General features: G+C 37.7%; 2 protein-coding genes across 4 annotated transcripts in view; one reads left to right on the forward strand and one right to left on the reverse strand.

The window, feature by feature from the left end:
- Positions 1–142: 142 nt before the first annotated feature.
- AP3M1 (adaptor related protein complex 3 subunit mu 1) lies at positions 143–18,788 on the forward strand. Of its 2 annotated transcripts, none has more exons than XM_028511716.2 (9): positions 143–461; positions 8,772–9,047; positions 9,734–9,905; positions 11,619–11,756; positions 12,703–12,788; positions 13,474–13,607; positions 14,460–14,667; positions 15,918–16,062; positions 16,537–18,788. In XM_028511716.2, exons 2-9 carry the CDS (start codon positions 8,775–8,777, stop codon positions 16,635–16,637), a joined length of 1,257 nt encoding a protein of 418 aa, XP_028367517.1. In that variant the 5' UTR covers positions 143–461; positions 8,772–8,774; the 3' UTR covers positions 16,638–18,788. The 2 variants fall into 2 exon arrangements, with proteins under 2 accessions (XP_028367517.1, XP_035882660.1); XM_036026767.1 differs by lacking the exon at positions 143–461 and adding an exon at positions 7,003–7,022.
- Positions 18,789–20,075: 1,287 nt separating this feature from the next.
- Positions 20,076–23,181, reverse strand: part of VCL (vinculin) — a 96,719-nt gene continuing 93,613 nt past the window's right edge. For both annotated transcript variants that reach the window (XM_028514085.2, XM_028514084.2), the window contains one exon: positions 20,076–22,102. In XM_028514085.2, the coding sequence (XP_028369886.1) occupies positions 21,956–22,102 (147 nt within the window). In that variant the 3' untranslated portion in view covers positions 20,076–21,955. The remainder of the gene's footprint in view (positions 22,103–23,181) is intronic.

Here is a 23,181-nt window from a genome sequence, read left to right on the forward strand (position 1 = left end):
CTTCTATTTCTACTAACCCCCTCCCTGCCCTACTCCTTCCAGTTCGTGCTTCTCCCACCCACATTCATTGGCTCTACCTCTCAGGTCCACCCATTGGCCAAGCAGCCCCTTCCTGACCCGCCTCTCAATATAGGGGTACCTCCTTCCCCCCACCCACGGGTTGCTTTAGGCTACGGTTGAGCGCCTGAGTCCAGATAATAAGAAACCGCCTCATTCATTTAAATTCTCAGTGGTCTAAAAAATTTGGATCCTAAACCTAAAAAGATGTATTTCTTTTCTCTCAACGTCTTCCAGTTTATTTAATCTTTTCAAATCGGTAGACCTAGTTCGTTTCTTTGAAGCTGTTAGTCTGGCAATCTACAGGGCACTCCAACTGCGGGGTCCTCACGGTCTTCTCAGCTGTCTCCGTCTCGGTTGGGAGAGGACCCGGCGCCGAATCACTGACAGGCCCAGGTGTCGGGGTGAGTGTGAGGGGCGGGGAGTCTGCGGTCTGGGGACTGCTCGAAAACTGGGGGAAAAGCTGAATATCCTGGACTGCGGGATCGTCTCCCGTACTGTAGGTCAGGACTGCGTCTCCCTCCGGGCCTTCCGGGCTTTCTTGACAGCGGGGCCGGAAGGGAGCGGTGCACCTGCAGCGCTGCGTTCTCAGGCCGGAGAGATTCAAGCTCATTGGGGTCTCTCTCCGTTCTCTGGCGCGGAAAGAATGTCTTGTCACCCACAGTGAGTTGGAGTACGGAAGACTTAGACCTCAGCCCCAGGCTTCTTCTTTGGAGAACAAAACCCTTGACTGACCTGAGAGCACGTCCTGTTACATTAGAGGGTGGCGCCTGGATGAGCCTGATGTGGGGAATACAGTGAGAAGGGTGTTGCAGTTCGGAAGAAAGATAACAGGAATCCAAACTGAGGAGGTGGCAGTGAGTATGGAAAAGTGATGAGCAGTGTAGCCGGTTGGACTTGGTAGATTTGGATTGAACTTGAAGCCGAAGTGTATAACCTACATGATTAAGAAGGTGGTCCAGGAGCGCCCGCTAGCTCAGTCGCTAGAGCATGAGACTCTTGAGAAGGTGGTGCCTCTGTAAAATTAGGAGCCCTCACATGAGGAGGAATTTTGTGGAACTTAAGATACACAGAGTTTGAAATAGTGGTGTAGGTGAAGACAGTAGAAAGATAAAGAGAAAAAAGCATGGGAATTGAGTGGGAAGGGAACGTTCAAGGTGAGAACCAAAATAGAAGTTTCATATAATAGGGTAAGAAGTATTTGTTTGGGGGGAATGTTATCAGGAACATGAAATGCTGCAAGGGTCAAAGGAGTAAATTGGAGTCAGAAGAGGTTGTTGGTTTTGATGATTAGGAAGTAATTGGGCCATTTGACAGAGCTGCTTTAACAAACTCAATTACTGAAAGGAGAGACAGCAAGTGTAGACTTAATCCTTCTTCATTTGGAGCATGAAGCAAAACATTATTGAGGATGGCAAGGTTCCTCAAAAGTATGAAGAATACTTTTGTTTTTAGGAATACAAGACACGTTATGTTTTGATGCAGAAAGCAAGTAACCAGAGTATAACATCAAAGATTCACAATTACAAGTGGAAAGATTAGTTTTGGAAAGAAAGGAGGACACTTTCAATTGAAAGCATAGGAACAGTGGAGAAATGAGGTGAATGAAGAACTGCTCAAAACTTACGTATCTTTAGTGGGAAAACTCTCTTTGCAATAAGACTAACTTTTAATATTGAATCTTAGGATTTTACAGTGTTTGTAAACATTCTATTGGAGTTCCCTGCAGACTAGATACTTTTTAGTTGCTCAGTAGTATCTTAATTCATGGGTAGCAAATGGTATTTGTAAAGAAGAGGAATTCTCTCTCCACCAACAAATTACTTTCCTTCCTATTATACAGAGAAAATAAAAAGCCATCATCTTCCTACAACCAAATAATCAAACCTTCCCATTTAAAGAGGAAAAAGTACCCCTTTTCCTAATGGAAAACAAATCCTTTCACTTAGTTGAACAATACCATCCATCCTCGCCTACTTCCAGGATCTTCTTTTTTCAGTCTTTAAATAACATCAGCCTTTCCCCCTCTGCTCACACCTTTTCTTGAGCATTTAAAAATATTCTCCCTTAGCTTTATAAACTTCACCCATTTATTTTCCTGTCTTTTTATTTCCTTCACAGCTAGAGTTCTTGAATGTATCATCTACTTTCCTTATCTGTTTTTTTCCACTTCTTGCTATTTGTTTCTCAGCCCACTGCAGTATATCTAGTTTCCAGCATTCCACTGAACTATCACTGAAATTGCTTTTACTAAGATCATCAATGTCCTCTGTGTATTAAAAATCATATATTCTCAGTAGGGACAATTGCCTTTTGTAAAGCAAAATAAAATCATATTATTTGTGTATAAAGTACGGATATATTTACAGTACTTAGATGCACAGATATATATTCTGTGGTATTGAAGTTTTCTAGGGAAGGGGTATGCTAGAAGGGGAGTCTGAAAGGCCCCTTTAGCAGGTAATAATGAAAAAAAGTTGAGGAACACTGTTAAATCAACACATTTTAAGTTCTTTTAGCTTGAACTAGTTGTGCCATTTAAAGTGTTTAATACTCCATTCTTCTGAAAACGCACTAACACACTCTAGTAACTAAAAACCATTACCCTCCCTGCTTTTTTCTTTTCCTTCAGCCAGATCTTTTTTGAGGCACACTTCCTTGGCCCAGGTGCTATTCAAGTGTTGGGAGTTCCTTCCACAGGCTCTCTTCTATGCATGCTCTCATTGTAATTCTATTCTCCTTGTAATTATAATTCCCATCAACAAAAAAACATGATTACTTACAAATCTGTCTCCAACTCAGCTTCTCTCTGAACAACCAGACCTATATATACAATAGTCTTGAATATATCCATTTGGGTCAAATATAGTCAGAATTGGGTCAGATTATACAGAACTAGGGTTAAATGCCTCCTTTTTCCCTCTCATACTCCCCTCTTACCTACTCCCCAACTTTTGTTCAAACTGCAGTGTTTCTCTTTTCATTTTACTCCATCCTTGCTGTCAACATTCTAGTTCACGTGACCACCCAAACTCATCTCTCAACTGGGGTTACAATATCCAGTTTCCCTGTTGTACACTTGCCACAGTGCAAATCTTTCCTGAAACTGTAAATGGGATTGCATGAACCCCCTCCAAAAAAATAATAAAAAATAATTTTATACTTCCCTGAGAAGAAAGTGAACCAATCTCTGCTTATCTCCTCAAGTCTCATCTCACCATTTCCCTCCATCTTCTAAAGTTGCTAAATTTGTACTGGATTTCTTTGTCTTGTGTTCCCTCTCACCTCAAAGCCTTGTGGTGTATTTCCCCTATCATAATAGGAATTACATCTTACTGCATTAAGAGTTTTGTGGGGTTTTCTGCCTTTATTGAACTCTATGAATTCAGGGACTCTATTTTGGTCATCCCATCTCCCCATTACTTAATACATAAAACATATTCAAAACTAACTTCTTGAGTGAATAAATAGTCAAAATATTGGCCGAGAATTGGGTGAGCCAGATTCTTTTCTGGTCTCATTCTCTCACCTTGAATATCCTTCTCTTACCTTCCATTGCCTTCATTCTGTTATATATAGAAAGAATACATTTTCCTTTTTTATCTTCCAAGGATATTTTGACTCTTGTAACTGCATTACTTATGAATCATCAGGATGCATGTATTCAACATTTGGTAAAGGGGATTTAGGAAGTATTAAGCTGCAGTGAAAGCTCTGATGGAACTTCCTCTGAAAAGTTTCTCAAGTGGCTTTAAAGAAACTGGAAGAATTCTGTTTTCTGACTCAAAAGTCACTAAGAACAAAAAGGTAGTTGTGGTGGTGGTGGTGAGCGTGTAGCTTTCCCAGTAAGTTTATTAAAATAATAAAGTAACTGCAGCTACTAAAGGTTAAGTAGCTTAAGAAACAGGCTGCATGTGGTATTTACTTAATTGTTCTATGCATTAGGCCCTTGGTCATAATATGGATAGAAGAAATGAGCTCTCTTTTCCTGTAATAGAAGGTTAAGATGGGTTTTAAAGTTAAGCACTGATGAAAGCTACAAGTGTTATGCTTTCATCTGAGCACTAAGGATAACAACAATAAATCCAGAGGGCCAGTTTAACTTACTGTGACCTGAACTACTGCCAATGAAAACAACTTTAGTGGAAACTTTTCCTGGAAAGAATTTTTCACCAGCTTAAAAAGCTAAGTAGCAATCTGGCTCCTAAAAATAAAGAAACTATGAAGTCACTTGCTTCAAGAAAAGTAGCTCTTTTAGAGTGTATTGTGGCAGTGGAGTACCACAGATACGTGGGAACTATTCTTCTATAACATGAATGGTTGAAGAAGAGAACGTATGTCACCTCTTTTAAATATAATTCCTGCTCTAAATAATTTATTAGACCACATTTTAGCTTCCAACTAAACAAGAAATATCCCCTTTAACTCCTCCTCTTAATTATGAGCTCCAACAGCACATTTGCTGCCCATTTCAACATGGTAACCACTAACTACATGTAATTTAAAACGATTAAAGTTGAAACTTCAGTACATCGGTTGCATTAGCCATATTTCAGGTGTTCAGTAGCCACATGTGATTAGTGTCTACTGTATTGGACAGCACAGATAGAGGGCATGTCTATCACTGCGGGAAATCCTATTGTACATATTGCTTTAAGTTTCTGATAATTAGTCTCTAAGAGATAGGTAAGAATAGGAGCTCAGGATTCAGCTGAATCTGGGTTTGACTCCTAGCTCTGATACTTAAGGCATGATGTGAGATAATTGACTTACCTTTTCTGACACTTTATTGTCATTTCTGTAAAATAGGGGTAAGAGCAGTATTTATAGCATTGAGTTGTGTAGATTAAATGTATTAATGTAGGTAGAGTGCCTAGCATAGCATCTGGCCCACAGTAAGTACTCAGTATATTTGAGATATTATTAATTCATTTACCTTAACACTTTGAATGGAATTTTAAATTAATTTTTTCAAAGGATGCCACATTTAATAGCTGCCTCACTTGAAGTGCACAAATCTGGGTCTCATTGAGTTTACTACAGTGTTCTGCTTTAAACCACATTGTATTTCAGATGAAGATTTTATTTTAAGAAAAGGTATCATAATACAGATTTAGTTTCAGATCTTATTGATGGATATCCTGTTTCATCCAGAAAAAAAAGTATCAGCAGAGGTTATAAAGTCAGTTAAAGTCATTAGGTTGATATAGCAAGTCTCTGTAGTCCAGTGGCAATATGTTAACCTCAAATAGAAATAAAAGGCTGACCCAAAGCTAACCTACTAAATAAAACATCTGATGAGATAAAGTAGTATAGGTTTCAGATATCATTTTTTAATTAATTTATTGTATTTTTTCCATTACCATTTAGTCCCCTTATACCTCCTTGTCCCCCATAATCACCACACTGTTGTCCATGTCCATGTGTCCTTTTTCCTTTTTGCTCCATCCCTCCACTCCCAACCTCCCTTCCTTAGCTGTCATCCTGCTCTCTATCTATGAGTCTGTCTCTATTTTCCTTAATAGTTCAGTTTGTTCATTAGATTCCATGTATGAGTGAGATCATATGGTATTCGTCTTTCTCTGACTGGCTTATTTCACTTAGCATAATGTTTTCCAGGTCCAGCCATACTGTCTCAAAGCATAAAATTTTCTTTTTTACCAGGTTTCAGATACTAATCTGAAAAAGTTTAGTAGGTCCAGAGCCTGAGGTATCATGGTTTATTGCTGCTAACTCATGATGATTGGCTGAGATGGCTTTGAACAAAGAAACATTTTATTGTTCCTAATAAACAGGAACCCTCAACTATTAACAGCATTCATAACTTTATTAATATAATAATTACTAAAACACACCTTAATAATTAGTATTATTTACTTGGTAACTATTGAACATAGAACAAATAAGAAGGGAAAATCATCACCAGATGGTCTTTAAATGTCAGCTGCTCTCATAAAATAAATGACTTCCTCTAAAAAGAACTGGTGAAGTTGATCTCATATTTTTCTCTGTAAACAAAACTGAAATGAATCCAATTATGAAAAGTCTTACTTTCCTCTTAGAAATTTATCTTCATGTATAGAAACTGTCTTCATAATTTTTAAATTCTCTTTTCTTAGACTACATTTATCATACAGTACTATAATTTTAAATGAATGGACCCCTATACTAAACACCTGATATTGATGTTATCCATATAAAAGAAAGGAAAAAGTTAAGATAATTGAACTTTTTCCTGGTGTCCTCCATATTTCAATATGGACCTTTTTATCAGAAGCATAACTAACCCTCAGAGAAGTATACAACTCATATCATAAAGTCCAGTGAATTATCACAAAATGATCACAACTTGTAACCATCATCTAGGTCAAGAAATAAAACTACCAACACCTTAGAAAACCACCCTAGGCCCTTCTCAGTTACTACCCCTCCTTCGCTCCATAAAATAAACCATTTGATTTTTCAAACATAGATTAGTTTTACCTATTCTAGAACTTCATATAAGTAAAACCGCACTGCGTGTATTGTTTTGTGTCTGTTATTCAATATTGTAGGATTTTACCATATTTGTTTCATGTATCAATACTTTATTTTCATTGCTGTTATTTCATTTTATAATACACTAAAGTTTATTTTTCCTTGGTACTATTGATAAACATTTGAGTTGTTGAAGGTTTTCACTATTACAAATGTATGTTTTTAGTACACATTTGTATACATTTATGTTTAATCCACCTGGTAATGGATTTATGTGTCACAAGGTATTAAGAATACTTTTTTAAAATTAAGATATAATTTACATAAGGCTTACCATTTTAAAGTGTATAATTTTGTAGTTTTTAGTGTATTCACAAAGTAGTGTAACTATCATCTCTATATCCAGCAGATTTTATCACCTTAAAAAAGAAATGCCAAACCCATGACCAGTAACTCCCTATTCCTCCCCTCTACCAAGCCCCTGGCAGGTACTAATCTACTTTCAATCTCTATGGATTCGCCTGTTCTGGACATTTCATATAAATGTACTTACACAATAAGTGAGCTTTTGTGTTTGGCTTCTTCCCCTCAGTATAATGTTTTCAAGCATATTAGTATTTCATTCCTTTTTACAGCTGAATAATATTCCATTGTTTGTATATTTATTATTTATCCACTTATCAGTTGATAAACATTTCACTCTTAGGAATAATGCTGCTAGAAAACATGGGTAGACATGTGTTTCCAGTTCTTTTGATGTGTACCTAGCAGAATTGCTCAGTCAGTCATAAGTCCAGGTTACCTGTTTTTTCTGTTGTTGCTTGTGCTTTTGGTGTCATATCTAAGAAACATTGTCTTATCAGGGTCATGAAGACTTATGCATATGTTTTTCTGAAGAATTTTATAGTTTTACCTGTTATATTTAGGCCCTTGATACATGTGGTGTTAATTTTTGTATATTGTGAGGTAGAAGTCCAACTTCATTCTTCACATATGGAAGTCCAATTGTCACAGCATCATTTGCTGAAAAGACTATTCTCTCCCCCAGTGAATGTCTTTGGCACTGCTGTCAACAATTAATTGACCATACATGTAAGGGTTAGCTTCAAAACTCCCAATTCTATTGCATTGATCTATAGTCTACCCTTATGCCAGTACCACGTAGTATATTTGTAGTAAGTTTTGAAATCAGCAAGTATGAATCCTCCAAATTTGTTCTTCTTTTTTAAGATTATTTTAGCTCTTTTTGGTCTCTTTCATTTCCTTATGAATTTTAGGATCAGCCTGTCAGTTCCCACAAAAAAAGCAGGCATTTTAATAAGGATTGCATTGAATCTGTAGATCAGTTTGGGGATTTTTGTCATCTTAACAATATTACATTACAGTATATAAACATGAAATGTCTTTCTATTGTTTAGGTCTTTTTAATTTCTTTCAACAATGTTGTAGAATATTCAGTGTGCAAGTCTTGCACTTCTTTTGTTAAATTTAATCCTAAATATTTTGATCTCTTTGTTGCTCTTATAGAATTTCCTCAATTTTATTTTTAGATTATTCATTGCTGATATGTAGCAGCACAGCTGATTTTCAATATTAATCTTGCATCTTACAACCTTGCTGAACTCACTTATTTGCTCTAATTGTGTATGTGCATGTGTGTGTGTGTGTGTGTGTGTGTGTGTGTATTAGTTTTACTTCTTTTCCAGTTACCTTTGGTTTCATTTTCTTGCTTAATTGCCCTGGCTAGAATCTCTAGTACAATCTTAATTGGAAGTGGTAAGAGTGAACATTATTGCTTGCTCTTGATACTAAGGGGAAAGCTCTTGATCTTTAACCATTAAATATGATGTTAACTATGGAATTTTCATAGATGCTTTTTATCAAGTTGAAGTTTCTTTCTAGTCCTAATTTGTTAAGTGTTTTTATCATAAAAGGGTGTTGGATTTTGCCAAATGATTTTCTGTACCTTTTGAAATGAGTATATTTTTTTTATTTTATGAATACTATATATTATATTAATTTTCATATGTTTAACCAACTGTGCATTCTTGGTATAAATCCCACATGGTCAGGGATATTGCTGGATTCAGTTGCTAGTATTTTGTTCAGAAATTTTCTTCATATATTCTTAAATGATAATGGTCTGTATTTCCTTATATTGCCTTTTCTGGCTTTGGTGTCAGGATGATACAAGGATACTTTTGATGTATACTAAATTTAAACTTTTTTCCCCCCAGAAAATGATCCACAGTCTATTTCTCATAAATTGTTCCGGTGACATATTTCTAGAGAAGCACTGGAAGAGTGTTGTGAGCCAATCTGTCTGTGATTATTTCTTTGAAGCTCAAGAGAAAGCTGCTGATGTTGAAAATGTACCACCTGTCATTTCAACACCTCACCACTACCTCATCAGTATCTACAGGGATAAGCTCTTCTTTGTGTCTGTCATACAGACTGAAGTGCCACCTCTCTTTGTAATTGAGTTCCTACATCGAGTTGCTGACACGTTTCAGGTTGGTTGTTCATCAGATCTTTTGAACTTAAATTACCCAAGTTAGTTGGAGGAGGGATACATTATTATATTTTTTAAATACCCAGCTATTGATGTGTTGTCTGTCCTGCTGTATCTCTCTCTCTCTCTCTCTCTTCGAGTAAGCATTAAGTTCATAAACCCCTTTATGTAGAGTGTACAGTAGCACAAGTGGCTGCTCTATTCACTGTTTTAGGAAAAAAGAGCAATCCCATGGCATTGAAGCCTTATTTTTTCACATTTATCACGAATTATGTCATTACTAAACAACAGTGTTTTCCACATATAGTTCTCTGAATGGTCCCAAGATTTTTATTGGTCATGAAATCTTCTAATATTCACATTTTATTATTTTCTCTTGTTTTGATAATGTGCCAAATAATTTAAAACTAATCTGTGTGTTTTGGGGTACCCAATCAGATCAAAGGAAGTTTATAGTTCATTAAGTGTTTTGACATATTTCCTGGCATAATATGTAATAGGAATTCAATTCAATCCAAAAAATCAAGAAAATGTTAAGGAATAGTATATAAAAATTATTGAGGGTTTTTCCCCTGTGTTTTATATTCATTGAATTATGCAACTGTAAATTTATCCTTCAGAACAAAAAGTATTTATCAAGCCTTTCTTTATTCTTTCCATTGTGCAATGTTATATACATTTTGTTAGGACTACTTTGGTGAGTGTTCAGAGGCTGCAATTAAGGATAATGTGGTCATAGTATATGAGCTCTTGGAAGAAATGTTAGACAATGGATTTCCACTGGCTACTGAATCTAACATTTTGAAAGAACTGATTAAACCACCAACAATTCTACGTTCTGTTGTTAACTCTATTACAGGTAAGGAGAAAACATACTTTATTAGAAATTGAGCGGTCAACACTTTGTGAACAACTCAACACCATTTCTTATTATCTGGCAGATTCTTAACATAGTCCAGTTTGGCCACAGTTAAAGTTAGTGATAACTTAAAAATGGAAGTATATTTCTTTTCATGGAAAGAGGCTGGGTCTTAAATACTAAAGAACTTTTTGATTATTACTCTTTTTTATAGGTTTTTCCACAGGACCACAATAACATTATTACTATTATTTAACACTAAATATTAAGGCTGAATAAATTATCCTAGTTAATCCTAAAGTAGCCGATACCATGATGGATGTTAACTAAACTTATTGTGGTAATCATTTTGGAATATAAACATAAATCACTATATTGTATACCTTAAACTTATACAATGTTATGTATTGATTGTAACTCAATAAAATTGGAAAAAATAAAAATAAATAGTATTATAAAATTGGCATTATGCTGCTACCCTACAATTACTAGAGTATAGGAAATTTAAGACTGTCTACCACAGAGTACATACTGTCTCCTCCAAGTATTTGTTTTCTACATGCAAGAAATGTATTTAAAAAAGAGAAAAGGAAATTAGTATAGTTGAGAGAACTCATGCATTGTAGGCCTTGTACTTGTGTTATAAGCTTCCAATTTTGGTTCAGCTTTTCAGTTGGACTAGAAATTAGGTACACCAGATAACAATATTCTTTTGAAAATATTAAGGTCTTCTAGAGAAAGATTTCTATGAAATGTTATATGCCATCCACCACTGTGAATGCCTGTCCAAGTGCACTGATCTAAAAAAAAAAAATAGGTGAGGACTATAAGAAATGATCATTTTATAGTTCTTATTCGTCTTTGGTACAAGACTGTGTCAGGAGAAGTTCAAGGAAGATAAGATGGAGTGTCTGTGCTTCTTCCTAAAACTTGCACTCTAGATGGCAGACTAGAAACAAATTAAAATACATAAATAATGTAAGATTTTAAAAATCAATTTCACACTTTATAGGTGGTGTAGTCACACTGAAAGCTGTTATTGTTAAGCATATACTACTTTTGAATTGTAAATTAACCAAAATGTTAACTGTTTCACAGTTCAAGGATATATGTTTAGGACAACCAATTTATTTTCAGACCTATGTCAGTTTACCAGGAAATTTACCAGATACCTAATGTTAGCCACATTGCAGCCAGATGGGTGTGCTGACCTTAAAATGGAAAAAGTCCAGAGTATGTTCTTCATTCCAGTTACTCCACCGAGGCCTGCTTGGCAGCATCTCATGTAGAATCTAAGCTAGAATACCAAAGGACCTAGTTATCACTCTGTATTCTCAGTGGAGGCATTTTATCGGCAGAAGGTTTTAAAACAACCAGCCTCTTTTTTCATCAGTGGCAGCAGGATGAGATTCTGTTGTTGAGCCACTGGAATTAGGTTAGGTTACTGTTAACACACAGGAAGCCAAAGATAAGTAAATGCATTTAACCTGGTTTGGCAGATAGAGGACCACATGGCCTATTTCTGTCTTCTAGAAATTTGATCATGTCGGTATGAATATGTCTCCAACAATTCTGGAAAGCATCCACAACTTCAATGAAGAAAGGCCCAAACATTAAAGAAGCAGATAAAGCATTCTCTTATTTTTTAGGTTAATAACTTTTCTGATGACCATTTTATGCATTAGCTTTGCTTTCTCCTTTTTCCGTTTCTAGGCAGTAGTAACGTTGGGGACACACTCCCCACTGGGCAGCTGTCCAACATCCCATGGCGCCGGGCGGGGGTAAAGTACACAAATAATGAAGCTTATTTTGATGTCGTTGAAGAAATAGATGCAATTATAGATAAATCAGGTAATTGTGTGCATGTGGTCTTATTTGGGAAAAAACAGTTTGGCTGACATAAGCTGAATGGAAAATTGAAATCCCTTGGCAGTGCGGTTTCAGTGGAAAGGCATTTGCTTTGTAATGGTTTAAAAATCTGTTGATTTTTCCCAGAGGTTACATGTAATTTTCACAATCACTAGTTGAGATCAGCCAAATCTTTGTAAATCAGATCTTATGTTGTCTTACATTATGCCAATTATTACCCTGTACACCTCTCCCTCTTGCCACCTATCCATTCTAACATTTATTGTATACCTACCACACAGAAGCCTTTTGCTACTACTTTCTGTGCAGTACTTCACGTAAAGACCACAGTCAAAACAACAGTACTCTGTTGGAATCATTAAAAAAGTTTGTAAACTTTCTAGTCCAATCCTCACATTTATACATAAAGAAACTGAAGTTCAGAAGGGTTAAGTAATCTACCCAAGGTAACATAGTTGGTGTGAAACTGAGTTATTGTGATTATAGCCAGTATCTTTTCTTCAGTGAGTGTCCTTTTCATTATAAAATTCCATTGTACAGAATAATAGCTGTATTGTTACAGAAGAATGGCTGTTTCTGAAAAGTAAACAGGTAGCTTAGTTCATTTCATGAGAAGTTTGCCTTATTTTAAAATTCAGTTAAAAATACTTTAACTTCATATCCAGCAGTCTTACAAGGTTGACTCTATAGAGATACCAACTGGTTAGATTTTCTTCAGAATTATATTCCACCCAGGGTTCAGTACACAGGCCATGGCACTCAGTGAAGAAGTTGAGTGTAATGGATCTCTGTCCACTGACCTGTTAATAGACGTGCAAAGCTTCAGTAGGTCTGACACCCAGGAGGTATCTCCATTACTTCAGATACAGCGATAGGTCTAGTAAAGACACAGATTCCAGTGACGTTATCACCCTTTTTCTTTCTTTAGGATCTACAGTCTTTGCAGAAATTCAGGGGGTCATTGATGCTTGCATTAAGTTATCCGGAATGCCTGACCTTTCCCTTTCTTTCATGGTAGGTTTTGTTCTGTCATGTAGCTCCTTACATGCCTTAGTGCACATGAAGTACTAAATGAGAAGATACTGAGATACTTTGATATCTTAGATTGCAAGAGTATTTCAGGAATATTCCTAGCACAGTTTAGCAAAATATTAGCTTACATGGTAAGCACAGCCCTTACGGAAAGGTTGAGAAAGGTCTTTGCCTAGGTGCACTAGAGGTAGCATAAATGGCTGGCTGGCTTCTGCAAATCTGCAGTGTTAATTTGACTGAGGGCATTGATCTTTTGCATCATTTTAGAGTCAGCATGACACACTGCTAAGTACAATCAAGAGAACTGAGTTGTGATTCTCTCACTGCCACTAATTTGTCCTGACCTTGAGTTCTTTGAACTTCAGAGTTTTCACCTATGAAACGGAAATGCTACTACTTGCATTTTCTACTTAATAGTTATCAAAATTCAAGTAAAATAATGTATATAAAATATTTGCTAACTTCAGAGCATTGTGAAACTATGCTTATGAAGTGGTCATGATAACAGACTCTTACATGACCACTCTATCTTTAGGGAACATACTAATTTCTCATAATATCTAAGTAGAGTTGCTGTGTGTATTATGCTGTATGAATATGGCTGTATTTTAGAGTTGCTGTGTGTATTATGCTGTATGAACATGGCTGTGTTTTGTTTTCCTGGCAGAACCCAAGGCTTCTAGATGATGTCAGCTTCCACCCCTGCATCCGGTTCAAACGTTGGGAATCTGAAAGAGTTTTGTCCTTTATTCCTCCAGATGGAAATTTCCGACTCATATCATATCGTGTCAGCTCACAAAAGTATGTTGATGCATCAGCCAGATACTGCCATCATATATCAGTGCACTGGGTAGAAGTGACTTTTCTGTTGCGTTCTGACAGTTGAATACTTGAATTCATCATTGCTACCTTTAGCCGTGGTTCACCAGGAAAACCAAGAACTGGTGAAAATATGTGTCTTAATCAGTGTACCTTGAATCTAATAGAGTAAATGAGACTTGAGTAAAATATGTACCTGAGAGCAAGCATTTGGTACTATAAACTTGGGCAAAACAATGAACTTAGGCCATAGTTCTGCTATGATCTGTAGACTTCATGGCTGACCAAAGGACACAAACCTACCTATAGCCCCCCTAGGACATTCCCCAACTAACTGGCTTCAAGTCACTCTTCTCTGCACTGAGGTTTAAATGAATGATTTAGTGTTATGGGTTGTAGCTGGATCATTACATGAAAATATCAGAAGTTATTTAGGTATCATCAGGGCAGGACTCAAAAGCAGAGACTCTAATTGTTTCTAGGCACTTACCATATAGGAACTGCCTTATTTAGTTTGCATAATTTTCAATTATCTGCAGATCTTAATTCATTTCTTTAAATGGGGGCTATTTGCCACAATTGTTTATACTATAATTAAGCTTCAGATTTCTATCTTGATTTGTAAACTTATTTCTCAGAAGTGGCATTACTCCTAGTGCTAGACTCACCATGCCCCCGCCCCTCATGCACACCCCCAGTGCAAATGCAGAATGCAGGGCTCTATAGTGAACTAAAAGGCAGGGTAGGATACTCTGGAATGAGGTTTTGAGGTCACCTCCTGAGCTGTCTCATACCAGTAATTGTGTTTGTGCTTTTGTGTCTTTATCTCTTTAGTCTAGTGGCCATACCTGTGTATGTGAAACATAGCATCAGCTTTAAGGAGAACAGTTCTTGTGGCAGATTTGATATTACAATTGGACCAAAGCAGAATATGGGGAAAACTATTGAAGGAATCACAGTGACAGTTCACATGCCAAAAGTTGTGCTGAATATGAACCTGACACCAACACAAGGCAGCTATACATTTGATCCAGTTACCAAGGTATAGCCACCTCAAATCAAGAGTGAGCACGTGTGTCTGCAATATTTATTTTGTGATTTGGGGCAAGGGGTCGAGGGAAGGTTTCAGTGTCTTGGTTAAAACTGAAGTTCCTAACAAATCCTAGAGAGCATACTGTGCTGTGCTTTTGCCACTGGCTGCGAAGGGAATACTGCATCTGCTGCAGAGCAGAAGATCAGAAAAGAGACTCATTCTGTTTCCTTTCAGGGTGTATATACCTTTGCTCCTCCATCCATAATCCAGGACTCACTCATTCTCTAGTGAGAAAGAATTGATAAAAGCTTTTTAAAAAGAGAAAAAAAAAACAGTGTGTGGATATAAGGAGACATTAAAGTGTATTGTTAAATCTTTTGTAGAAATTAATCATTAAGATCTTTCTCTTCCTTTTTAATGTAAAACCATTGTTTTATACTTTTCCACAGGGGGTGTTGACTAGGAAAGCAGCTTCCTCACCACATATAAATGTGCCTCTAGCAGAAGGTTTTCAGAGAAATTGTGAAAGATTATTTTCTCTTAGTTTACTCCTTAGGTCAAAAATATTCTTTTCATCAGCAGAGTCATTGAGCTGCCTGGTAAATGAAAACACATATTTTTTAATAAAATCATAAAATGTTAAAAATCATCTAATCCAAACCTGAGGGTTCAAAGAACCTCCCCAAAGACCACACAGGGTAGAGAAGTAAAGGGGAGCTTCAGATCCCTGGCCCTTCACCCCAGCTTCACTTTCTCATCTCTTATTGAGTTCCATACTAAAGATTTCATTTGAACAAAGGGTGCCATAGCTGAAAGTTTAAAAATGTCAATTTAGGTCATTCTTCTCATTTTACAGAAAAATAAACTGAGGCTCCCTCAAAAGCAGCGAAGGTACAATGGTGAAAAGAACATTTGAATCTGACAGCCCTAGGTTCAAATTTCAGCCTTGTCACTAACTAGCTGAGCCTTAATTTCCTCATTTGTAAAAATAAAGACAAAATCTACATCAGGCTTCTGTGGTAGTGCTAGCATAGTGCTATAACTATATGCAAAAGTAAATGTTCAACTGGTATTGGTTCTCTACTGACTCTCCATTCAAAGTCACAGAACTAATTAATGATAAACTCAGTGAAGATCTAGGTCTCTTGTTTCTAAGACACTGCTTTATTTTGTACAAAAGTTTATGGTGTCTTTTAACCTTATCTTTGAACATTGTATTAAATGGTTCAGATTGGTTTTTCTTTTTCATATCTTTTAAGGTACTGACATGGGATGTGGGAAAAATTACTCCACAAAAGCTCCCAAGTCTTAAAGGACTGATAAATTTACAGTCCGGAGCACCCAAGCCAGAGGAGAATCCAAGCCTCAACATACAGTTCAAGATCCAGCAGCTTGCTATTTCGGGTAAAGATAAACTTGACATCTGTTAAAGGACAGTAGAGTTTTTCTGAGGTCAACTATTGAATATGAGGAGCTTAGAAGGCTAATATTCCCTCTGTAGAAAGATCAATAGCTCCAGTTTGGTCTTCACACTGCTGTGGGGCCAGCCTCTCAGGTACAATGATTTCAGAGAGTACCCTATTTCACACAGCTTCCCTTTACCCCAACCCTGATTCGAACACCAAAGGAGTCATTCATTCAGAAGGTATAATTACCCTTAAAAGACATTCCTTGCCCACATGAAAATCTAAACTAAAATCATACCCCCACAAATGCTATAATTTGTGAATGCTAGAAGGGACATTGTTTCCGAATGGTGTAAGGGACACTGGTTAAGATCAGATTTACTGTGTAGTGCTGTGTTAAACAAACATTGTATTGGTTGGTGTGACCAGGATAATAATATATGCCTTTCCTTGCTTATTCTTTTTGACACAGGCTTAAAAGTAAACCGCTTGGACATGTATGGGGAGAAATATAAGCCATTTAAAGGAGTGAAATATGTCACGAAAGCTGGAAAATTCCAAGTGAGGACATAAGAGGCCAAAATTCCTCAAGATCTGTTTGTTTTCTTAGTGTCATTATAGTTTATTACTATTAGGTACTAAGTGGGTGGGAATACTTATTCTAGTTAAAGCATTTGTTTGGAGCTACACACCGCTAACAAAATTGCTTAGTAATCAATGTAGGGTTCTTAAGGCGCTTTAAGCTAAGGTAACTTTTGAATAACTTAGCTTATTTTGTATCTTTTCAATTAGAAGATTTTGGAGGTGATTTCCTCCACAGGGTGGGCACCAGCTGGAGGTTGCACATTGTAACAGTAAAGGCAGAAGGCTACAGTCATAACCTCTTCTAAAACAAGTGACCTGATCTCAGCCAGCAGCTGTCTTAACCTGTGATGTGATGTGTCAAGTGCAGCCAAATATCACACCTGACCTTACCCGTCCCAAATCAGCATCTGTCCCAACAGGAATTTCCTCCACCCCAAGAAGTTTACAAGAAAACTGCCTCTTCAAGTGTTTGCCTTATTTAGCTTTTCACATGTGCCATTAAGCAAGCACTGTAGCAAAAGCCACTTCCACATGGTCCTGGCAGGGAGCACTGCTGCTCCATGTTCCATTCTTACTGTACTTGGTGTATAGTATTTTTTATAAATAAGATTTTTATGTAAAGTTCAGATTTTGATTTACAGGGACCTTGCTGCAATAAGTACCATCTCAGTTTTGCACCATTGGTTCGGCTGTTAGCACAGGAAAAATCATTTGTATCAAAGGGGCAAATGCTTTATTAAGGTAATATAAAGGAACACTATTGCTTTTAGTAAGTTATTTGCAAGCACAGCTGTTTGAGTTTTTAAATAAATTAAAATAGTAAAATAGCATAAGTGAACCTTTGCCATCTTCATGTTTTATAAAACGTATCCAACACCAATTAAACCATAGATAGCCTAAAGGCCTCATGCTGTACAGTTCAGCAAAAGGAAGAAAATATGCCTGCCTCACTATCACCTTTTATTGTTTGTTGTTTTTTTTTTTACTTTTTTAATTGAATTTATTGGGGTGACATTGTTTAATAAAATTATGTAGGTTTCAGGTGTACAATTCTGTAACACATCATCTGTATATTGTATTATATGTTCACCACCCCAAGTCAGGTCTCCTTCCATCACCATCTATCCCCTCTACCCTCTTGTACCTCCCCTCCCTCCTTTCCCTCTGGAATCACCATACTGTTGTCTGCGTCTATATGTTGTTGTTCTTAAGGGCTTGAATTTGCCTATATCCTTTGTCTTCAAGGGGAACTCCCTTTTCATATTGTATGCTTCTCAAAACTGTACTCAATAGATTCCTTCCTAAAACTGTTATTGTAATTGTCAGTGGAGTACTTAAATGTCTCTACTGTACTGACAAGGTATGCAGACGTGTACATTGTGGTGAGTCAGGAACAAAATGCTCAGTAACATTGATGAAACCTTGTGGTCATCCTGGTTGGTTGTCAGTTTACGCTGTATTTCACTCAACTTCATTGGCTTAGAAGTTCTGGCCCTTATTTAGTCTTATTAGACATGAACAATGAGGGAAAAGCTAAAAGTTGATACAAGTGCTTGTTCATGTTTCCTTCTTGTCTTATTTATGCTCTAGGTCTCTTCTCCTTATGACTCCATTCTTTTCATTCTTCTCAGCTTTTAACTCCCTTTCCCTTATGTTAAAGATACGCTTCTCACTCAACCCATTCTGCTGTCAAGAACTAGTGGTTGGTGCTGGTACAGGGAGCCCAATATACAGCAGCACTCTGGCCTATGCCTGCCTGGGGCATCCTGCCTGCCTTTCATCTAATAGGAAAGGTTACTTTTTGCAACTTTGAAATTTCTAGGGTAACCAGTATGAGCTCGGCATCTAAAATCAAGATGTTGCCAAATATTTATTCCCTTTGCTTAAGGTTGGTTACCCAACTCAACTGCTTTTTATTTTTAATGTTTTACAAAAGAACAATCAGTACATTTGCTTTTCTTTCTGCCCAATCTCTAATCAGCATCTGTACCCAGACTGTCCAGTTTTCTTTCCGTGCGATCCTCTGTCTTATATATAAGCAGATTGTATGCCAAGAGTCCCATGCCTCTAGCAATTTCTGATAAACTTTCACATAGACTATTTCCTTTTACAATTAAATTATTGTATTTATTGATTTGATTAAACCCAGTAAATCTTTTCTCTAGTTCTAGCTATACTATCAATAAAAAAAAAAAAATGAAAGCAACAAGTTGATTTTTTAGCTTGACTGGTGATTGAGCATTCTCAAATAGGCATGCCTGTGTCAAAGCAAGCACAATGTGATCAGACTTTGTTCTGTATTATCATACAAGGTGTAAAGGTTGCTACCAAGCACTTCCAAGTGCTTGCCTCTTAACCTCGATATGTTAACAGTCATGTATGCATTCTCTAACCATCACCCTTTTGGCCACACACTAATCAAAGCCTCTCCCTACCACCACTTACTAGTAACAAAGATTCATTAATACTTTGGAGTATTAGAACATTTTTCAAGCACAGAATTCAAGCTAATCCCAGGATGGCCCTGTTTTCTGAATTCTTAAAGGAGTGTATCTCAAGAGCAAATGAAGTACATGCTTATCTTCTGCATATGGATGTCACCATCATTTTATTTAAAGGGACTTCATGTGATGGTTTATTCCTTAAGTGGTGCTAGAGAAGAGCCTTTGGAAGATGTTTGTCATACTGTCCTCAGAGTCATCTGATTTGAGACACTGGCTAACCTATAACAGCAGGAAGGCAGCACCAGTGAACACAGGGTGAACTGCAAAACTGAGACCATGAACACTGTTCACATACTGCTGAACTAATTCAGTTACTTTGTACATTTCCCTTTAACTCAAGCAGGCTGGACTCTGGCTCTAGAGTTTTAACTTTTCTAAGTTAAAGCAACACTAACTATAGTTTTTTCGTGATATTTACCCCTCTCACACCTAGAAAATCAGGCAAAACAGTGATGTCCCAGCTGTACTCCAAGAACCCGCTCCTGGTCTCTTAGTTCTTCCTCCAACATCAGAATATGCCTCACAGCCCTGGTAGAACTCTGAAAACCCTCTTGTTCTGTACTGGGCTTTGGAATATAACAAACAGACCTGCACATGCAACAGCTTCAGCTTCTTCAGGGATAACATCTAAAATGATGACAAACTACTTCAACCAGAGGATGATCCACATCATCTGGCTGCTCTTCTGTTAACCTTTGTCATTTTTGCTCCATTTAGCATATAATCCCCAAATATTACACAGATCTTTGTTACATAAACATAGTACTGGTTTCTACTATTTCCAATACAACTCTGGACTAAACAAAGAGCTAGTTTCCAGATCTGGAGGATTAGTTTCATTGGCAATTTTTCAAAACAAAGGAGAAACCTGATCTACAAGTTTCTGCTAAAATAATATGCTCATCATTTAAAGCATTATTTATACAAATGCACTTTATTGTTTTAAACAGAACAAAAGAAAAGGCAGAAAATACTTGCATATAACAAATCCCAGCTTATAAATGTAGTTTTTTAGTGGTGATGTCACTATTCATCATTCAGGGATTTTTTTTTTTAATTTGCTTCACTGGATCTTGAGCACTGACTGATATTAGATAAAAGCACACTGGCATAAAGTGTAAACCAGTGCCTCAAAACACTGGAAGAACTTGATGAGCAGACATGATTTTTCTTATTTCCTCAATCTTTAGTAAAACAAAAGGTGATCTTTGGCATAGATTCATATTTTAAAGGCATTAATATTTCATTTATATCAGGTAAGCAACTATACAAATATGCTGAGGGCCTTGAAAATCATCAGTTAAAAGAAAATAAAGGAAGCCTGAGTGTACAATACCAACTTAAGACAAGTTTACACATTTCATGTTGGGATCTAACACACGTTAGAGGTGGGAAGGAAGAACATTTGGGCAAGGGTCCTTATGCTTTTACTCATCCAGTTCTGGCTTTGGGAAGAAAAACAGTTTTGTGTGCTGGGGAATGCTTAGAGAGCAGTGATGAGTTCAAAAAAGGAAAAACTCTTCTCTCTCATTTTGCTAAAAGGAAACTTGTGGTGATAATTAAAGTAGTACTAGGGAGGGAGGGTTGTATTTTGTTGAGGGAGGTAGGAATTACTGAGACCTATTCCCATTGATCCATCCCTAACAGTGCCAGAATTCCAGTCCACAAGGACCACTCTCCCTCTGCAGAGAGTGTCCTTCAGACAGGACTGTCTCCATTAAACACTCGTGGGGGGCAAGCACCAATTTTTAGGACTGAATTTCAAAAGGATAAACAGAATCTTTCAAAATTACAAATGAGCAAACGTATATCTTTTAAAATCTTGTTTAAGAAGGGTGTGGGGCAAGAATATAAAAACCAGGATAAGAGACATGATTTGGTTAAAAAGTAAATGCAGCATTTCAGCTCAGAAAGAATAATAAGAGTTAAGAATGAATGATAAGGCCTCAGCACAGACCTCTGCAGGCAGTGACAAAGCATGAAGCTCCTGGGAGTGGCCCTGCTGGGCCAAAGGGCAGGGCCACACCCAGGCAACTCTGCCCCTCCAGGGACAGAGAGCACCAAGACACACAGTGTGTTCATGGGGTGGCTACCTTGGCAGGCTGAGGCAGGATATGGGACAAGAAGTTTCCCTAGCACACACATTGCTCAGGGACACAGTAGAGACAGAATCATGTGATTCTGTCATTTGATTTTATACGGTGGGAAACTAGGATTAAGCTGGGGATGGATAGGATATGAATCCAGGATGCACATACTAGGTCTCCCCAGAGGCCAACTTCCCCTACAGCAGCGAAGCTCACTTCTGAAAAGATCCCAGGTAGCAGAGCCAGGGAAGACAGGCATGGTCAGCAGCAACATGGAAAGCCCAAAACAAAGTTTGGAGGCACAGTGATTCCTTAACTGACTGCCTGGGCCCTGGGTCTTAGGAGCCTGGTGGGGAGCAGTGGTGAAGGGAAGGAAGCAGAGAGGGACCTGTCCCCTAGAGAACAAGGACAGAGCAGGGTGTCTGGCTAGTGTTCACTCGGATTCTGAGCTTATGTGAAGTCCGTGGGCTAGAAACCCAGTCTGTCTATTTGGAGACTGTGCAGGAGTATAACTGTGTTTGAGAATAGACACTTTCAGAGTGTCCATGACAAGAGTATAAATGTTTCCTAATGTGAAAAGGCCCCATTCCTTTCTGTTATATCCAGCCAGGATGTGGCTTTCAACCCCCCCAGCAATTCTGGGTGGCTCTTGGAACTCAATAATTTTCATTCTGTTTAGCAGGTGTTTCTGTGCCAACCAGGTTCCATCAGGTGCCTACTGGTACCAGGGAGTCTTTCTAACCCAGCGCAGTGTAAATCCAGCATCTGTTCGAATTTTGATTGAAGCTGCTTCTGCTTCTCGGACAGTCTCCTTCACAGACTGCATGAGGTTCTGGGCATTGTGAACCAGCATCTCTGTAGCCTGCGAGGAAAGAGGAGCTCTCCATTATTCAGTTCCTGACCAGCAAGCCCTGCCTCCAAAATCAGCAGTTTCCCTTACCTGCACCTGGCACCTGCCCTGCCCTTTTCACGTCACTGGTGGTTGAGCTGAATCACCGAAGAACCCCAGACTGGCCCATCACTGATTGTATACTGTATCCTCAAAAGGCCTCTAGTGGATACTCTTTCCTGATGTTCAAAAAGCTCCTGTCTCTGGCTCTTGCTGTTCCCTCTACCTGAAATGCTCTTCTTCCTGGTCTCCCCTGGCTCACCCCCCAGCTCCCTCAGGTCTTTACTCATTTGTTAGCCCAGTAAGGCTTTCCCTGCTCATTTCATTTTAACCCACCTTCTCAACTCCCAACACTCCTCACCTTCCAATCCGTTCATTTTTTCTCCACAGAACTCAGTATCACTAACTGATGAACTACATGTTTTACCTCGGTGGTTTGATCTAAAAATTAGGTCCCAAGAGAGCAGAGATCTGTGTTGGTTCTGTTCACAGCTGTACTTCTGTGTTAGGACAGTGTCTGGCACATAAGAGGTATTTTATAAATATTGAATGAATGAATGAAAAAATAATTAAATGAACAAACCAACCACCTTACAAATCCGTGAAAATCAAGTCAAGTAAATCTTGTAAACACACAAAGTCACAGGACTGGGAGCACCGGGTACTCTCCCGTAGCAGGTCAGGGAACTTATCGCTCCACTGGCCCAGTAATTCTTTTTTCTTTTCTTTTTCTTCTTTTTTTTATTCTTAACTATTTTTGAGCCACAGAACCTACAATATAGTGAAAAATACTCACCTGTGCAAATTTGTGCATGCAATTTCACATGGTTCATGGGCTCAGAGAGGCATAACTATGGGCTAGAATTTGTCCTGAAAGTTGATCTTTCTGCTTCAACAAACAGGCTAAGGCCTGGAGAAGTTCAGAGACTTCCCAAACCAAACTCACACAATAGTCAGAATGAGGACTCAAAACCTCTGACTTGCAGTCCTGTGATTTCTGCATTCTACTACACTGTCTGTTTCTATCTTTTTTTATTGGAATACTTAATAGA

The sequence above is a fragment of the Phyllostomus discolor genome, chromosome 5 (genome assembly GCF_004126475.2).
Source record: "Phyllostomus discolor isolate MPI-MPIP mPhyDis1 chromosome 5, mPhyDis1.pri.v3, whole genome shotgun sequence".
NCBI classification, from domain to species: Eukaryota; Metazoa; Chordata; class Mammalia; order Chiroptera; family Phyllostomidae; genus Phyllostomus; species Phyllostomus discolor.

Coding starts and splice junctions, on each gene's coding strand:
- AP3M1 (XM_028511716.2), top strand. CDS start 8,775: ATGATCCACAGTCTATTTCTCATAAATTGTTCCGGTGACATATTTCTA. Junction 12,789..13,473: donor ACCTTTCCCTTTCTTTCATG/GTAGGTTTTGTT, acceptor TTTTCCTGGCAG/AACCCAAGGCTTCTAGATGA. Junction 14,668..15,917: donor CATTTGATCCAGTTACCAAG/GTATAGCCACCT, acceptor ATATCTTTTAAG/GTACTGACATGGGATGTGGG.